The sequence below is a fragment of the Alexandromys fortis genome, unplaced genomic scaffold (assembly GCF_014885135.2).
Source record: "Alexandromys fortis isolate MF-2015 unplaced genomic scaffold, M_Fortis_MF-2015_v1.1 scaffold_93, whole genome shotgun sequence".
NCBI lineage: Eukaryota > Metazoa > Chordata > Mammalia > Rodentia > Cricetidae > Alexandromys > Alexandromys fortis.
This window is the reverse complement of record NW_026067970.1, coordinates 4637023-4655723: the sequence shown is the minus strand read 5'-3', so window position 1 is coordinate 4655723 and position 18701 is coordinate 4637023. Positions and strand designations below refer to the sequence as shown.

Below are 18701 nucleotides of genomic sequence, written 5' to 3'. Positions count from 1 at the left end.
TCATTCTCTGCCAGCCTTCTGGACCTTATTACTCCAGTCTTGGGGTCACCAAACTGGAGGGCTAGAAGATTTGCTCACAGTGTAACACACAGCAGCCATGAGTCCTCTCTGGCAGAGAGCTTTTAAATGAATTGCTTCACTTAATCCCAACAGCCTCCTTATAATTATTCCAATCTTACAGACGGAGCGACTGAGACTTAGCCTAAGCATGTCTTACCACGGTCACCTAGCTAGAGAGTGGGAAAGTCAAAACTGGAACCTAGTGATGAGACTTTAGGGCGAAGGATTGGAATGCTGACATCGCCTGTGGGTTATGTAGCCTTGCATGAGGAGGTGCTCTCTGGAAACCAGATTGTCTCCAGGAACTGTCTCCTCCCTCAGCGCCGACCCTCTTCTGGAAGGGAGTCTGACACCCCCACTAGTATTTCCTGCATCTCTCTAGGGTTCTAACTCTACAAGTGGAAAGAGGCTTTCCAGCTCTACGGATGTCTGTCTTTCTGGCCAAGACCTAGTTTTAATCACAAAGACTTGGCTTTGATCATAAAGTTTTATAGAGCAAATGAAAGTTTCAAGTGATAGAAGGACTGGAAGTCCTTGGAATGCAATTATTTCTCGGCCCTGGAACTTGCTGGATTTTATTAGATAGCATTCAAGCTGGTTTAACTCTTCAGCCCATGACAAACGTCTATTTTCAATTACAGCCATCTGCAGTTGCCAATATTTTCTTTTAGAATTGAGAACGGATTTGTGACTGTTTAATGAGTTTAATATTATAAAAATCAAGGTTTAAGCTGCAACCCGAAGAACTGAACAAGGGCATATGGAAATGTTTACAAGTTGGGCCTCCGGCTTTCAGAGAATATATCCAAATCAAATCAGTCCGTATTTACTGATTCTCAAGCTGCACGGAGAAGAATGCGAGTTCCATAGACAGAGTCGCAAGCTTGTCTACAGTGAGCTGTCCTGCTGGATGGCGTAGTCCAGTCTAGTCACTGCACTGGCTCCTGGTTAGAGATGTCCAGGGTGGGGACTGGCAATTCTAAGCTAAATCACTTCAGCAGCTTCAACCTTTTACATTTTATCTGCAGAGCACAAAGGCCTTGGTCTGTGCCCGTGGCCCAGTTCGCTCATACTCATTATTTACAAGTCAAATTAACTGGAGTCTCCCTTTTAAACAAAGGAGTTTATTCATCTGCTTGAGTCAGCTGGCAGCAAGCTGGGCTTTCCCAGTAAGCTTTGAGGTCAGAATAAGAAAGGGAAAGGATGCATCCTGTGTCCCTGTACCTGCCACTGGTGGGTGATTTTAAAGACACACCCTTAGTATTAAAACTGAATTACCTCTCTTTTGGAAGTCAGCATGTGCCTTTGTGTGGGTCGGGGTGACTAGAAGTTGGCGACAGATGAAAATGTTCTTGCTCCATACAGTTCTACGCAGCTTCCTTTTTAAGTGCATAGTCAAGAGAAAGAGATGGCTGATAATATCATCCTCTTGTTAAAAGCTCCCCTTTTAATTGCGCAGTGCTGTCTCAAAGTTAGATGACGCATGGTCTAGAAATGTCTAGGAAGCTGCGGAGATTACCACCACACTGAAGGGCTGGCATCACTTGCTTATTTTCCAAACTGTCCATTTGAAGTTACAACTTCTCTCTGCAGAGAAAATAATGGTGCTGAGTGTCTTAGTTATGGTTTCTATTGCTGTGAAGAGGCACCATTTACCTGTGGTGGCTCACTTACAGTTCAGAGGTTTAGTCCATTATCATCATGGGGGAAGCAGGCATCCTGTGGACAGAGCTGGAGGGGGAGAAGGAGCTGAGAGTTCTTTCATCTTGACCAGCAGTAAACAGGAAGTGGTCTGAGACACTGTATGTGGCTTGAGCATATATGAGACCTCAAAGCCCGCTTCCACAGTGACACACTTCTTTCTAAAAGGCCACACCCACTCCAACAAAACCCCACCTAATAGTGCTACTCCCTTTAGGGGCCTTTTTTTTTTTTTTAAACCACCACATTGCACTGAGTGAGATCCTACCTTCCCCAAGGCTAGATGAAATCAGGTTTGCATTGGCCTCATCTTTTTTTTTATATATTTATTTATTTATTATGTATACAATATTCTGTCTGTGTGTATGCCTGCAGGCCAGAAGAGGGCACCAGACCTCATTCCAGATGGTTGTGAGCCACCATGTGGTTGCCGGGAATTGAACTCAGGACCTTTGGAAGAGTAGGCAATGCTCTTAACCACTGAGCCATCTCTCCAGCCCCCATTGGCCTCATCTTGATTGGGTTATTCTATTAGACTTAAGTATCTACTATTTATTTACTTGCCCCTTTGGGGTCTTTCTTCGTGTTTTCAGAATGTGTGTAGAATTCTGTTCACGGCATTGAAGCTTCCCTGTTCTTTCTTTCTAAGCCCTTAAGTGAATGTGGCTGCTCCAGAGCCCGTGCCCAGGAAGAACTTTGTCCCAGGGCATTGTACAACTCTTTCTAGACAGGCAGATAACATGCTCTCTTCTGGAGACACAGAGTTCCCTCAGCGCAGTCATGAATTCTTCTCAGAGGTGTCTTGGCCAGCTGAGTGACTGGAGAAATGGGAGCAGAGCAGGACAGGGTGCTCAGGGGGACCCTCGGGGTGTTCAGTTCACTTCCACTGAGGTTGCAAATCCCACGGTCTTTTCTACCAGGTAGAAATGAGAACTATGCCCAACTCTGAATGAAGGAACTATGTCCAGGGCAGCTGTCTCTCTTTGAAAAGCCATTGCTTATCACGGCTGGTAAGGCATTGGCTTTACCCCAAAGTTGATGCTTAGAAGCAAGGCCGTGAGTAAATATAACTGCACTGGTCTTTTAAAAAGCTATACTTTGACAGATGTGGGTGAAGGCGGCTTAAGCACCAGAATCCTTGGATCCATTTATGTAAAGGGGTGTCGTTTCCAGTGTAACTTTATTGTCTACCCCACCCCCACTTGGAAGGAGCTAATCAAAGCTTGGTTTTAGCTATGAAATAGTTTCCCTTCTCTTAAAAGTACCTGGGCAGCAGAGATACGGTAAGCCAGCTGTGTATGCTGCTGAAACCTGCAAGAAGGGAGAGGTTCAGAAGGAATACACAACTAAGTTGAATCTCATTGTCTGTTTACACATCTGGAGAATTAAGAGAGCACGACATCCTCTGCCGACTGTTTTTACAAGTACAGTGAGCTCTTCGCATGATTTCCACGAAGCTGTTCCCAACACTGTACAAGTATTCCCAGGGATGGCAGACCAAGGGTCAGAACTCCATTCAGCTGTGATGTTAAGACCCTCCTCTCATGGGCAAAATAAAAGTCTGAGAGCTGAACTTGGCCAGGCTTCTGATATAGGAGCAGCATTAGAGCTTTATTGCTTCTTTGAGCTCCAGCAAATAAAGCAAACACCAACAAACACAGGCTGCTGTCCCTGGTCCTTCTTGCCGGAGGTGAGTGTGATTACAGTCACCATGGGGGACGTGAGCTAAGCACAAGCATCGCTGGAATTGGCAGCTCGCAGCGCCCTTAAATATCAGAGAGGCATACCGAGGCGAGGCTGGGATCCAGATGTGCTGATTACTAACTTTGCTTGAGTTGTGGTGTGAGACATATATGCTCATCTGGCCAAGTTCCTTGTTTGAAGGTGAAAGGTCACTGACAAAAGCTAACACAATATGTCTGTTCCCAGCAGCAGCGTTCTTCCCTTTCCATTTTAGAATGACTTTGATGTTGCTCTGAGTTTTTACAAGACCAGTCTTGGATGTGGGGGTGGAAGGGTAGTATTAATTTGCAGACTTCATAGGCTTTATTGGCCTGCTGCTGGCCACACTGAGAAGCGCCATTGGGAGGTCAGAGATGACTCAGAACTGGAGTTCGGGCTGAGGCCATTACTGTCATCGTTAAGGGAATAACTCAGAACCAAAGGAGCAAGCATTCTTACGCCCAGGTCTAAAGTAATAACACAGGCAACCGCAGTCTGATTTTGACCCAAAGGCAGATGCTCTCCCCAGACATGAAGTTTACTATTTATAAGATATATACAGAAGTTGTGGGTGGTAAAACAAAATATACTTGATTTGTTAACCCGTTGTTTCCCAAGTGCTTGTGATAGTGAGATGCTAAGCTGAGAAATAAATGGTTTTGGAACAAGAAGTTTGTTTTTGCAAACACGAAGAAATATATCCTAACAAGGAAGGTAAAGATAATGGAAGTCTGACTGTAATGCGTTGATTCCCTGTAAAATAATCCTGCAATTGTCGACTGGGTGACAGTCTGAGTCACTCAGCCAATGGGACAGGACAGTGAAGGAGTCGTCACGCCGACACAGAGCAAGGAAGAGTGTGGCAGGCATCAGAAACAGAGACGGAGATAGTATCACCACTAGGAGAGCGGATGTGGGATGAATCCTGAAGAAGGTGGTGGTTTGAGAAGTGATTACAGAATTATCCATCTCATCATCCCCTTTGTCATGAGTGGTCTATTTAGAGAGTGTGGAGAAGATAAAAAAGCAGGTCCCAGCATGGGATCTGAGAGCCACAGGACATTCCGTGACCACTGACTGAATGTGATTTGCTAGGAGAAATGAGAGCCGTGGGAGCGGCTATGCCTGGGGAGACCTCCAGCTATGTACACCGTCGACAGGCACAGACCTCATTTCATTGTTTCAAATAGAAGAAAATGAGGTTTGTTATGCGTGTACTCATACTAGGGTGAGTGAAAACGTTTGGTTCATGGATGAAGCTCAAAATCGAGACTGGGTCCTAAAATAGAGGCTGCTTTTTAATTTCTTACCTAGTTATGTCCCACCTGCAGTGACTGTTAGGAATGTTTCATACATTGAAGAAGGATGCTTAAAAGAAATCCCACGCTAGCTCAGAATTGAGGATAATAGATGGTTATTTATTTGGGGGTAGATTCACAAATCAATATCCTCTGATGGAATGGAGAACGGCAGACGAATCCCACAGCGGGGGGGAGGGGAAGAGGCCAGACACATGCTTTTCATCTGCATAAATTATATAAGAGGCCACGCCCCAGTGGGTGGGTAACTTAAAGGCTACTGGCTGTAGGAGTTCCTACTGCAATGCACTGGGGGTTTTAAGCTAAATTACCACCAGTGACTACATAGCTATGTAAAGAACATGGCCTTCTATCTCAGAGTATGTTTCATTTACTAAATGTAACATGAAGACAACCCAGGAAATACTATTACTCAGTATATACTTTTTTAGTATTTGTATCAATTTCTATGGAGAAAAATAATTACAGATAATGTGAGATCATCAGTCATGTATCAAATGAGCTTGTGTGGGCCTGTTTTGCCCTGGTCATTGTGCACATCATGGGAATATAATTCATGAATCATATATTTGCTCTGGTGGGTGGGAGACATGGTTTCTATAATATTCTTTATAAGTAACTGTGACATTTCTAAGGGCATGTTTGTGCTTTGTTCATTTTTGTGTCTCCCCCCAAGTATCTAGCTTCATGGTCTTGACAGATGGCTTGTCCCAGAAGCCTTTATTGACTGAAGGCTGGGTGACATATTTATCAGCAAAGTGATTACCCAGGAAAATGTGTTCTCTTATAGACATTTGTTTGATAACTCTTCACTTATTTGATGTGGGATTTTGCTCTGTGTGCTGTGATTGCCATTAATGAATAAAGAAACTGCTTTGGACTTATAGCAGGACAGAACTTAGCTAGGCAGGGAAAGTAGAGGGGAACTAAACTGAATGCTGGGAGAAAGGAGGTGGAGTCAGAGAGAAGCCATGTAGCCTGCAGGAGACTGATGCTGGGAAATTTACTGGTAAGCCACAGCCACGTGGCGATTCACAAATTAATGGAGATGAGTCAAATTAATATGTAAGAGTTAGCCAATAAGAAGCTATAGCTAATGGGCAAGGCAGTGATTTAATTAATATAGTTTCTGTGTGATTATTTAGGGGCTAAGTGTCCGGGAGCCAACAAGCGACCTCCTCCTACACTTATTTCCACTAACAAGATCATATTGCATAGTTAGGCAGCAAACCAAACTTCAGATATAAAAGCCCATCTTTTTATTGCCATAAGGAAACTAAAACAGATTCCTAAGAATGAATTCTGGAAGTGTTTTGATTCCCGACTTTACCTTAGTAACTGCTGTTACACAAGAGGGCTGTGCAAACAAGATCTCGAATAAGTTATGTGAATTACCTACCTTTATCAGCCTGAAGGGAGTTCCAACTTTTGGAGTGGGTCAGCCCATGTGTGATTCTGACTCTTACCACTTAACCTCTCCAAGTCCTGGGTCCTTGCTTGAAGTGAGAACAGTGGTGTTTCCCTCCTGTGATTATGACTGTGATGGAGATCAATTTAGAGCAGCCAGATGTTCCAAGCCTGGGAAGAGCCTTGGGGATGCCATAGAAGGTCTGTGACTTCACAGATACCCGCATAAGGCCACTAGTCTACCATGAATGCCTGCGCATTGCCCTTTTCCAAATGCACACGGACTCATTAATTTTGCCACTATTTATTGAACGCTAACAGCATCAGGCAGTAAGGAAAAGAATATGCACAGCAGATGCTTATGTCAATGTTCGGGCAGTTTCAAGGGTGGGAGCAGGCACAATGGTGTAAGGTGATGAGTAGGTAAGTTTGTTGAGGAAGAATAAGGATTAAGAGGGAAAGAAAGGATCCCAAAGAAGGAAACAGGACCAATAAAAATTTTAGTTAGTGGCCAGAAAAGACATTGCTTGGGTGGTCTCACTTAAAGAAATGAGGCTCAAGCCAAAGCATTCAGGGTAGAGAGAGATGGGAGCACAAAGGCCCTGGGGCATACAGGGAGCAGGCTGGTCCCCAGTAGGCCTGGGAAGGATGGAGTAAGAAGGTACCTTGGGGGTGGGACTGGTGGAAGACGTGGATCACATTAGCTTTTATACCGGTGCAGACACAGAAGGAGTCAAGCAGAGGAAGAGCATGGCCTGGCTTGCATCTTAGCTGTACTACTGTCCAGAGAATTAAAGTGGCTGGGGCTGAATGGCCAAAGGTCAGTGTAGAGGCTGCAGCAGTAACCTAGGCTGCAGATAGTGTGACCTGGAATAGGGCAAGGACACAGACGTGGAAGGAGACACTGTCTTCCAGCTGTATTTGATGGGCTAGCTAGGATTGCTAAGTCTAGTTGATGGACTGTAAGGAGAGCAAGGGAAAGAAATACCAAGACTGTCACTGAGCTGTTTGACCTGCACATCCAGAACAAAGTTAACACGAATTGCAAGGGAGGTTGCAGAAAGGCTCAGGGTTGGGGGCTTCATTCTGAACATATGGAGTTTACAGGTGGATAAACAACTGGAGAAGCCATGAAGGCAACTCTGGGTGGAATCAATCAAAGCTGTGCTTTCAAATATTGCTTAGCAGGCCAGTGAGGTAGGCTCAGCGGGGGGAAAATAGTGCTTCCAACCAAGCCTGATGACTAAGTTTCATCCCTAGGACCCATGGGGCGAAAGGAGAGACTTGACTCTTGCAAATTGTCCTCTGACTCATCTCCACCCACAAATAAATTATATGTAATAGAAAGTTTAAGACTGTATAACTGAACCAACAGTAGCACTTTCTGAGAGAGCTCGAAAGTTGAAGTGCTGCGTTTGTTAGAAGAAATATGGTTCATACAATAAGCTGCCTTGAAAAAGGAGCCTGTGCTATAAAAGGCTGGCTATAAGAGTAATATGTGACCAATATTACTTTGTTTGCCTCTTCTCCTGTTCCTTTAATACATGCTTATTGCAAATTTGGCTTTATTATGCAGATTTTTAAGTCTTAGGTTTAGACTTGATAATTTTTTTCCCCTTTCGTTTAGTCAATGTTGGACTAGAAGGCCCTGGGAAGAGACACCCAGTGGGTGGTAGGATTGTATCCAGTGCTCTAGGGCTTTTTGTTTTGGAAGGACATTAGACTGTCCCATGATAACGTGGTATTTATGGGTTTTTCAAGTCACTCGGGGTCACACGATGTGAGAACAGACGTAAGACGCATGAGTAGAGCCCTCTGTTACTGTAGAGCCTTCAAAGTGAGTGGAAGAAATGGATGGGAGTGATTGTCAATTAGCTTCAGCCCAGGCAGACGTGTGTGGATCAATTGGGGACTGTCATTGCAACACCTGTGCTTCTCAGTCTTACGCAGGGAAATATGTGCCAGCAATAGCGCACTATATCCACACCCTCAACCCCTCGAAGGACTTCAAGATCCAACTGGAAGGAATCGCCATTGGAGACGCATACTCTGATCCTGAATCGGTTGGTGGCTTTCTCTGTCTCAATCTGCCCCTTGCAGAGACTAACTCCTGTGTTGAATAATGTCTGAGGTCTAACTTGTTAAAAGACAATGTTAACGTAGCTCAAATCTAATTCTTAACTAGACTTTTCAGTATGCCGTCTTACCATTTCAGCCTCCTATGCACAATACCAGATCGTACGATCGTACGTATATGAATATTGTGCTGTATGTGTGGCTTTTCTGTTGTATATGTCTGTGTGCATAGTTGTCTGGTTTGACTCATTCCAGCCAAAATTAAATAGATCATTGCAAAAATGTTCCTTTTTCTTGAAGCAAGGGGTGTCCCAACCTTCTGTCTCTGGTGGTCATGTGTGTCACTTCTGTCCCCAGATTATAGAAGGGTATGCAACATTCCTGTACCAAATCGGCCTGCTGGACGAGGAGCAGCAAAAGTACTTCCAGAAGCAGTGCAGCAAGTGCATACAGTACATCAAAGAGCAGGAGTGGCTGAAGGCCTTTGAAGTGAGTTCTGGGGCCCCCAGGCTGCCCTTGAGCAATTAAAACCATCTGAGGAGAGGAGGGGTCAGGAGGCACACCACGCTGTTCCAGCTCTCGGGATAGTATCTACCCCCTCTGCTGAGGGTCAGGAGGGGAGATGGGTGGGCATGAAGAAAAGCCCGCCCTGCCTTCCTCTGAATTTGCTTTGGCTGTGTTTTTAACCTGAGACCATCCATCCTGGCATGCCTCTTTGTGCCTTTCATTGGCTGTTCTGAATTCCTTAAATGCTGCATGGAACCTGAAGGTCTTCTGTAGCATATGGAAATCAGAACCTAGGTGACCTGGGGAAGTGGATGCCCGAGCTTCAGCAGATGCTTGGAAACATTCAGGAGGGTTATGTCCACAAGCAGGGCCTCTGCTGGAGAAGTGACCTGGTGTGTAACCCAAGTCACATGACCACAAGAGCCAGGATCAAAGACTACAAAATGTAGTGTAAGGGGAGACATCTTGCAACAGAAATTGTGTGTGTGTGTGTGTGTGTGTGTGTGTGTGTGTGTCTGTGTGTGAATATTGCTACACAGTTAACCTAACGGTTGAACACAAGACTGGTGATATGATTCGAGCCTTTACCCTCTTGTTTTTCTTTGGATTTTGGTTGTTTAAGGTGCAAGGTTACACTTGATTCTGAGATACAGGAACTTGCATCTTTTAGTCAATGCAAAGGCAAAGTCAACAATCTTCCTCTGGCACTTTCGCTACACATCTCTAGGGACCATCCTGTCAGACACGCTGGGAAGTAGATTTCAAAAGCCCGGACTAAACTAGCTGCGTTACTGGTCTGATGGCAAGTGATTTTGTTTCTTGGTGAAGATAAAGCTATTGTTTTACTTTTTAATTTAAAAATTAGTGTGTGGCCGGGCGGTGGTGGCGCACGCCTTTAATCCCAGCGCTCAGGAGGCAGAGGCAGGCAGATCTCTGTGAGTTCGAGACCAGCCTGGTCTAGAAGAGCTAGTTCCAGGACAGGCTCCAAAGCCACAGAGAAACCCTGTCTCAAAAACAAAACAAAACAAAAAAAAAAAACCAAAAAAACAAAAAAAAACCCAAAAATTAGTGTGTGCATGCACACGCTCATATTTATGTGTTTATGTCTGCACATGTGCCCGTTTGTGTGTGTTTGTGTGTGTTTGTGTATGCTCATGTGGAGACCAGAAGCTGATGTCAGATGTGTTCATTCTCCGCTTTGCATTTTGAGGTAGGGTTATTCACTTGCTGGGGAACCCAGGAATCTCTCTGTTTCCATCACCCAAACCCTGACATTATTAGTGAACACCGTTACTCCAGGGCGCATACATGGGAACTGAAGATTGAACCTGGGTCCTCATGCTTGGGGGCAAGCCCCTTACCAACTAACCTACCACCCTAGTCCCAGCAAACTGACTCTACTTATTCCTATTACTACTAACCTACCACCCTAGTCCCAGCAAACTGACTCTACTTATTCCTACTACAAAACAAAACAACAACAACAAAACAAAAAAACAGAAAAACAACCAAGTAAATAAACAACCAAAGGACCGTCAGAGCCATCACCCACAGTCTGAGCTGAAATACCTTTATTCAGTTGCCCCATCCTAGCTCTCCAGCCCACTTATGTTAATGAGCTGGCTGTAGCAATTGTCCAGTTCCAGTCCCTTTCAGCCCATTTAGCCACCACCTCTTTGTGAGCCCTAAACCCTAAGTCTTCATTTTTCTGACTGCCCAACCTAAACCCAGGCCTATCCACACATTCCAGCCACCAACCTCCACTAGTGCTTCCTTCAACTTCTTTGACTAAGCCACAACCCTGGTTTTATTCCTTCTTTGCCACCTCCATGCTGGCTCTTGTTCAGCAGCCAATGGCTGCAGAAAAAACAACAGCCACGGTGACCACCCTTCCCAGTTGGTGATGGAAATCGGGAGTCTATGGGTGCCCTCTGCCAGCTCCAAGACCCTGAGTCTCAGCCCACATCTCATGCCACCTCTGTTCATACTATGGGCGAGTGTTCCAGGGACCACGTGGAGGCAACTCCTCTCACTAGGCAAACTCCCAAGCTGAAGCATCTGGTTTCACTGTCTTCTGCCTAAAATATTCTTTCCCTGGTTGTCTATATTCCTGGCTTTCTCCGAGCCAATGGGTCATAATTGGAGTGTCATCTTCCAAGTGAAACTTCATTTTTCATTGTCCCTTACATGTAGGCACACACACCCATAATTCCTCCCGTTCTTCTCCTTACCATTCCCCAATGCATGTATGACTCCAACACATGACACATTTTGCCTTGGCATGCATATTTGTTTCCCTGGAATATAAATTTTATGAGGGATGGCATTTGCCTGTTACAACTGTTCAGGAAGTGAAATGAGAAAAGTTTTTAAATATAGGGGGTGGAGAGGTAGCTAAGTTGGCCGTGTTTGTCATGCAATCCCAAAGATGCAGAATCTGAGCCCCATAACCCATGTATAAACAAGAGTTTGGGCATGGTGGCATGAACTTGGACTGAGGAGGCCAATCTACCCTACTTGATTAGTCCTAGGTGGGTAAGAGACCCTGTCTCAAATAAAACAATGGACAGTTTCTGAGGAGTGATACCCAAGGCTATCCTTGGGCCTCCATATGTGGGTGCATGCATGCCTACATGCACACATATGTGCATATGCAAACTATGTATATGTAAACACATAAACACACACATATAGATACACACATCCTAAAAAATAAAATGAAAAATGCCCTGACTGCATGACACATCAAGGGCCGTGCTTGCTAACCCTCCCTGACACTGTCCTTCCCTTCTCTGTCTCTGACCTAGATCCTGGATAAGCTGCTGGATGGTGATTTAACAAACGATCTCTCCTACTTCCAGAATGTGACAGGATGCACCAATTACTACAACTTCTTAGAGTGCACGGTAATGACCACAAGTTAAAAAACATTAATGTCTGCTTAACACTTTGGGCAAAACCAAACTGCCTCGGATTGGAAAATAGAGCTCAATTTAAACTAGATGGCTATATCCAACATGTATTGTGTAATTTTATCCCTGAAGCCTTGGGGCTTGTTTCCCATTGTGCTTGTTAACGCACCATCCATAATGTGTGGAATTCTAGAGAGCTCAGAAGGGTGTCTCTTTAACTCAGTGTCCCTGCTAGACCTTGTTCCTGGGAGGAGGAGTTCTGGGAAAGATGCAGGCTGGGACTGAAGCCCTGGGTGCTGGGTCTAGGCTTCAGTCTATGAGTCTCTTGAAAACATCCAAGTTCTTTGTTCTGCACTTAAGATGGCTTAGGTAATCAACACTGCCAAGCCTCTCTGAAAATATTTGCCTTGCCTTACTTTTAACTTGAGGTGTTTTGAGCATCTAGGACAGCCCTCATTTCAAGGCCTCTGGAATATTTTTTTTAAAGTATTCAAGTCATTTCTTTCATAAAAACAGGCCAGAGTTGACATCTTTTGTGTAGCGTTAAATGAGTAAGAAAAGGAGAGCCTGCTTGGCAGTTTGGATGTGTGGTCTCTGTCTATTGCACAGGACAACACATTTGGTTTTTCAATTGCCTTATTTATGAGCCATTTGTAAGTAAAATTTGAAGTCCCTTTTGGTGGGATTCCCAGCCCTGTGGTTTTGGACAATAACAAAACATGGCAGGAAGCAGAGAAACAAACTTGTGATTACAATGTTTTTCTGCAGAAAGTCATATATTCACAGCCAAAACAAAACAAAATCAAAAAAATGCTGGCAAAGCACAGAATTGTTGAACATAAACCCTAAACGGTATTTTTGTAATCTGGAATGATTTTTAAAATAATGAATATTTGTTCCTTTTTCTTTAAACTTTAATAATTATTACAGAGACTTTAAGGGGGCTTTATTTTGTTTGCTTTTGCTTTTTAACAAGGGCTGTGGATAACTTGTTTTATGTCTTTATTAAGTATCAGTATTTTTGCATATGATATAATTCCCCCATAAATTATGAATAGTTGATTGTGGGGGAAAGAGGGATGAGACAGAGAGATCTTAATGAACAGCAGACAATGGCAAGTAAGCTGTGGCTTTAACCCATCTTGTTGCACCTGCTCAGTTAAAAACCACTTGACCATCAGCCCCAGAGCCGAGGTCAGGGAACGATTGCCTTACGTAGTCTTTTCTCTTTCCTTCATCCGCCATTCTTGCCAATGCGCTGACTAATTGGATGGCAAGGTTGCAAAGATTAATGGGAGAAAGAAAATCCTTTCCCCAGGCAAATTGGATATTGACTGCAAATGCAGGAGAGTCTGTGTTTGGCCTCAGTGAAGGGATTCCTCTTACCTGACTAGGTGTCCTATTAAAATGTCAAGCATGAGGTTGTGCTAACAGTTTAGTCGTGGTCTGTTTACTTCCTGTTTACTGTGCTGTGTGCTGTGAGCTAGTCTCAGCTTTTCCTGTAGCCCTGCCTGGCCTCCTCCTCCAGGACACCTTCTGATGTTTCTTCTGCCAGGACCCTGAGGAACAAAGCTACTATGGGAAATTCTTGTCACTCCCACACGTGAGAGAAGCCATCCATGTGGGAAACCGGACTTTCAGTGACGGTGCTGATGTCGAGAAGTACTTGCGAGAGGACGCACTGCAGTCGGTGAAGCCCTGGCTAGCTGAGATCATGGATCACTACAAGGTAAGCAGGGGACCTGGGCTCAGGGAGGGGGTCCAGCCAAGAACTCCTGGGCCACTGTGAGCCAAGGGAACTTCTTTTTAGTTCCTATTTTACTTCTTCCGTTCAAAAACACATCATGTATTCTAGTTATAAAATAGAAATAACCTTTATTTTACTTCTCTGAATTGTCCTTTTCATTGTTTTTTTAAAACAAAATTCCCAGTGGCATGCACCAGCCCTTATACTTTGCCAGTTAAGGGAAATAAAGCCAAGAAGATGCCCAGCCTTGTCTGACGATCAGTTGTCCTTGTTTGCTCTATGATGTGAATGACAACTTCGTCATGGTTAATCCACAGCTGCGTCTTAAGAATTGCTCTCAGTGGCTTTGATCAGTGAATATTGTTCCTGTATCTGCCACAAGCGCAGTCCTGCTGGGCTGTTGCATTGGAGTGAGCAAAAACTCTGTTCTAAACAGAGCAAGGCAGGGATTGACTGCGTTTAGGGCTGACATATTCCAATTCGTTGGCCACAGGAAACCCCAGTGGAAGTCACAGAGAACCGCCTTTTGGTCCCCCACTAGGAGGAAGGATGCTAAAAGCAAGTGACCTGGCAAGAAGTCCCTTGTGTTTTGTTCCTTTTCTAGTACCACTCTCTCACCACTGTCCCTGCATGCTAGGGATGGTCTCTAGGGCAACCCTGAAGGATGAGTACAGAGATGAGGATGGATTGTATTCACTGAAGCTTCCTCCTTCTATCTGAAAGAGGCAAGAAAGAGACCCAAAATGAACCAAAGCCAAGCAGCCAGTGGTCCATAAGGCACCTTGTGTGAATTAGACAAATAAGTTCTGTCTTCAAAGTATTTAATCTTCATTTTTCATAAATGGTCCACATTCTGCTTCAGGAGACTCACAGCCTTTACTGCTCCTTTCCAGCATGGGGAACATTCGCTTCTATGATGTCTGTGAGGGAATGGTCCTTAGGATTCTCGGTGTACTGTGTGCACTCTGGTGCAGGAAGCTTCTAAATGCGTGCATACTTACCAGCTTGTGTTTCAGAATATTCCCACCTGGAAGGTTCGCCTTTTCTGGTCCTTCCCCTAGCACATGGGGTTTAACATTTGTGTAATGTCTACTAGCCATCAGAACATAATGAAACTCTACACTCTAGGGATGAAGGGACCACACTGGATCAGGCCTGCATTTCAACTATCCTTGCTTTCAGCTCTGCTGAGAAAATATGATACTTGTCTCTTCTTAGTCTATTCTCTCCAAGTGATTTCCCCTTGGGTGAGCTTTCTAACAAGCTGCTGCCATTCTGGATCTTGTTCTGACACCTATGCAGGTGCAGATCTGACGTACATGTCCATGACTAAGGAATGAATAAAAGAAATCTTAGTAGCCGGATGGTGGTGGCGCACGCCTTTAATCCCAACACTTGGGAGACAGAGGCAGGCGGATCTCTGTGAGTTTGAGGTCAGCCTGGTCTACAAGAGCTAGTTCCAGGACAGGCTCCAAAGCCACAGAGAAACCCTGTCTCAAAAAACCAAAAAAAGAGAAACCTTAGCTATGTCAAAAATATACTCAGAAAGCCTGTCACAACTAACTAGTTACTTATTGTCTTTAAATTTATTAAACCAAAAAGCACTTAACACTTGTCTTTGAAGACATAAAAAGTTAGAGATACCATAAAAATATCCAAAGTGGTTCTGTTGAAAAGAATTACCAATGTTGTTCTTTATTATTTTGGTCCTGGGATGGACAGAGATACATCTACACACACACACACACACACACACACACACACACACACACACACACACACCTGGATTTGGGTCCTTTCTCAAGCACATGAGGTTAGGATGGAGCCTACAGAATTCCTGGGGGGTATAATGCTCCAAACGTTGCCCAGTCGTCTCAAGCTGATCCCCGGATGATAAAGGGACTAAGTACCCCTGACTAGAGCACATTTGGATATTTTAGCATCTCCCCTTCTTACCCCTATAACTCAAATCGCCTGTCTCGAATCTCCCTGGATGCCATGACAAAACACTTGACTGGAGAATTTCCATTCTACAAAAGCCGCCTGCTCACAGTGCCAGACACTGCTGTCTGCTGGGAGTGCTGGGGCTCGAGTATGAGTCAGCCTCCTGCCCCCTTCTTGCTGGGTCCTCCCTGGCTGGAATTCCTTTATAGGGTTTAATCTCATCCTCAAGAGCTCCACTCTCATGATTCAGTTCCTTTCCAAGTCCCCACATTGGAGATTAGCTATCAGCATATGAATTTGGAGGGAAAGACAGAAATATTCAGACACTACCACCTACAAGTGTGAACGTCAATGAAATACGAATGTTCTCTGTATGTTTCAAGCATTAGTTTCCAGCAAAAGAAAATAGCTTAGCGGGGCAGATAATGCGTGATGCCATGAAGAAAGAATGAACTGTGCAGTCAGTCTGAGCTTCAGCTAGACAGGGCGGCCGTGGAACAGACCGTGCATTCAGGAGACAGCTGGCAGCACCCTCCTGGCAGTGATTGCTGTTGGCTCGTCCGCGATTGATGGCGAACCTCAATGTGTATATAACAGAACCAGAACAACATAGATTGGCTTAAGACGTTAGTGTCCTTAAAGTTATATTTACTTAAGACTCAGCTCTAATTTGTCATAGAAGGCAGCGAGCCCGTTTCCACTCATATGAACACGGGAGACTTTCCCCAGTATTGTCTTCACTTCAGTCAGTGTCTGGCTGAATGAGGAAGACCTTCAGGAGTATCTGTGCTGGGGTTTTTCTTGTTTGTGTCTCTATGTGAACCTCAGCTTCCACGTAAACCAATGAGAGCACAGCCCTGTTTTTGGAATGACTGGTGGGAGATGCAGATGCCACGACTTTGGCTGACGGAATGGTAAACAGAGATACAGACAGCTAGAATAATCTGTTGGATGATCTAAATCTCCTTCTGATTAAATCAGGTCAGAATGTCATGAGGATGTTTAGGGATCATGTAGTAAAAGAGCATAGTGGTCTAGATAGAGCACACACTGCAGGGTCAGCTAGGACAGAGTGAAGTCCCCTTGGAGTGGCTGTTTAACTCTGCGACTCAGTTTCTTTGTTAGAAAATGGGTGGGAAAAAGTGTGAGCTTTCCTAGTGCATATATTTACAACAGTCCCTGGTGGGCAAAGGTGTTGAAAACCATAGTCGCTTACCAAGAACTTTTAGCCAAATTATCTAAGAGCCCACTGTACCTAAGAGTGAAGAAGTGATATAAGCGGGTAACACCCCATCATGCAGGTGTAGGTGTGAGAACCTGAGAACGCATCTTCAGAACCCACTTCTGTGTAGTCCCAGTTTTCCCGTAGCAAGATGGGATTTGAGGGGTAGAAGGATTCCCAGAATCTGGTGTATCGGCTAGGCTGGAGTCTGCAGCAGCAAGCCAGAGACCCGGCCTCAAAACAGATGGAGGTCAAGGGTTAACCTTGAGGCTATTGTTTCACCTCCACATGTACACACACACATGCACACACACACGCATGCACACACACATACACACATGCTTGCACACACACATGTACATACACACGCACGCACACACCCACATGCACATACACACATGCCTGCACACATGCACACAGACCACAGACTTACACAAGACCCCCCCCCCCATACAAAAGCAGAAAAGGTCTCACAGAGACCCACTTCCTTGTTAGAACTTGAGGAGTTTAGAGATCACCATGCCATCCCTACAGGGTAAAAGCTCTTCTCAAAACTTTGAAGAGAAATGAGGTGACAGAGAAATCCATTGTACTCCAAATTGAAGGCAAATAAAGAGAGTCATTCCTCCCTGTCTGGAACACAACCCCAGGAAGAGGAATCTCTGTAGAAGGAGGGCCTCAGTAGGAAATGGAGCCGTGATTGGCACATGGCTGGAGGCCAGCGCAAGGAGTATAGAAGTCAAAACACTGGGGACCCAGCTAAGCCGGGCTGGGCTGGACATGTTTGTGAATTTTACTTTCAGGAGTTCATCCAAGCTCCCCAGTGACTATTGGGGGCAGGGGAGATCCTTGGCATTTATGATGTCAGAGGAGGGGTTGGGGAAACATTGCGAAACCTGCCCAAGTGCTGTGCTCTTAACAAGATCTACTCAGGAAAGCAACTATTTTCCCAGCACTAAGTCTATTGGAGTTCAATTGTAGACTACCAGTGCTTCTTCTTGACTTAAAATGAGATTGTATTTCCTGTCCCCTGCAAAAAACATGGCAGCTTAAGCATAGTTCTTATTGAAAATGCATTTAATACAACCTGTGCTCAGTCCAGCCTACCTTCAACCTTTTCATCCACTCATGCTAGAAAAGTCATCTAACACGACACCACTCTAACTAAAGATCCGCTGATTCATGCCTCTTATTGTTTAGTGGATATGAAATCACAAAATGCAATAACCAAAGCCATGGTCCTGTGGTGCACTGCTGGGTAGCTGTCGCCTCAGGAGCTGCATGGCTGGTTGGAAGTTGTAGCTTGCTGTCACTAGGGCACTGCAAGAGTACTGTAGTCCTTGGCAATGACCTGGGAAAAGAACACAATGCCAACATGGAAGAAAAGTTTCTGCAAATGAATATCACTTCCCCATCAGCAGAAAGTTGGAAAGGGCTAAATCGATCCATCCTAAGTGTGGAACCATCTATGCCCACCTGCAGCCCCCTCTAGCCATATTGTTCCACCAAGGAGTGGCAGGGGCAACCAGGACTATAAAGTTCACAGTCCATAAGCACAGGTTCCCAAGAGGTAGAGACTGTGATGCACTTCCTGTTCCCAGGGTCTTTGGGCAGCATTTGCTGTAGTTCTTTTTCCCAAGGACAGAGTGCCAACCCTTCAACAAAAACTTACAAGCAAAACAAAAGGCAACATGTGTAGTTTGAGGACACTAAATAGTCATGAGAACCAGAATGAGACATGGCAAGAACGACAACATTCCAAACCAGAAATTTCAAAATAAAACAGAACATACATGATTAGGACTTTTATAGACAATGACAAAAACGTATGAACAGGTGGATAGTGGATATGGAGATGTGGAAAATCTGAGAATAAAAACAGAAACATCAGTGATAGAACAGAAATTAAGGCAGTTTTGGTAGGTTTATTAGCGACCCGGGTATCACTGAAGAAAAGAATCACTAAGTTTAAGAATAAAAACTTCAAAAAGCAAGATATGAAACAGAACAAAGCAGCCCTCACCCCACAGAACAGTGTCTGGTTTCCATGTGACAAGAGAAAGAAAAAGGTAGCTTTTATGCAA

At 44.6% G+C, this 18701-nt stretch overlaps 1 protein-coding gene across 4 annotated transcripts in view; it reads left to right on the top strand.

The window, feature by feature from the left end:
- Positions 1 to 18701, top strand: part of Cpvl (carboxypeptidase vitellogenic like) — a 104321-nt gene that overhangs the window by 32925 nt on the left and 52695 nt on the right. The window contains exons 7-10 of one of the 4 annotated variants that reach the window (XM_050155571.1): positions 8150 to 8272; positions 8643 to 8774; positions 11600 to 11698; positions 13260 to 13433. In XM_050155571.1, the coding sequence (XP_050011528.1) occupies positions 8150 to 8272; positions 8643 to 8774; positions 11600 to 11698; positions 13260 to 13433 (528 nt within the window). Of the gene's footprint in view, positions 1 to 8099; positions 8273 to 8642; positions 8775 to 11599; positions 11699 to 13259; positions 13434 to 18701 lie in introns of all 4 variants that reach the window. The other 3 variants (XM_050155570.1, XM_050155572.1, XM_050155573.1) reach the window with 3 other exon arrangements.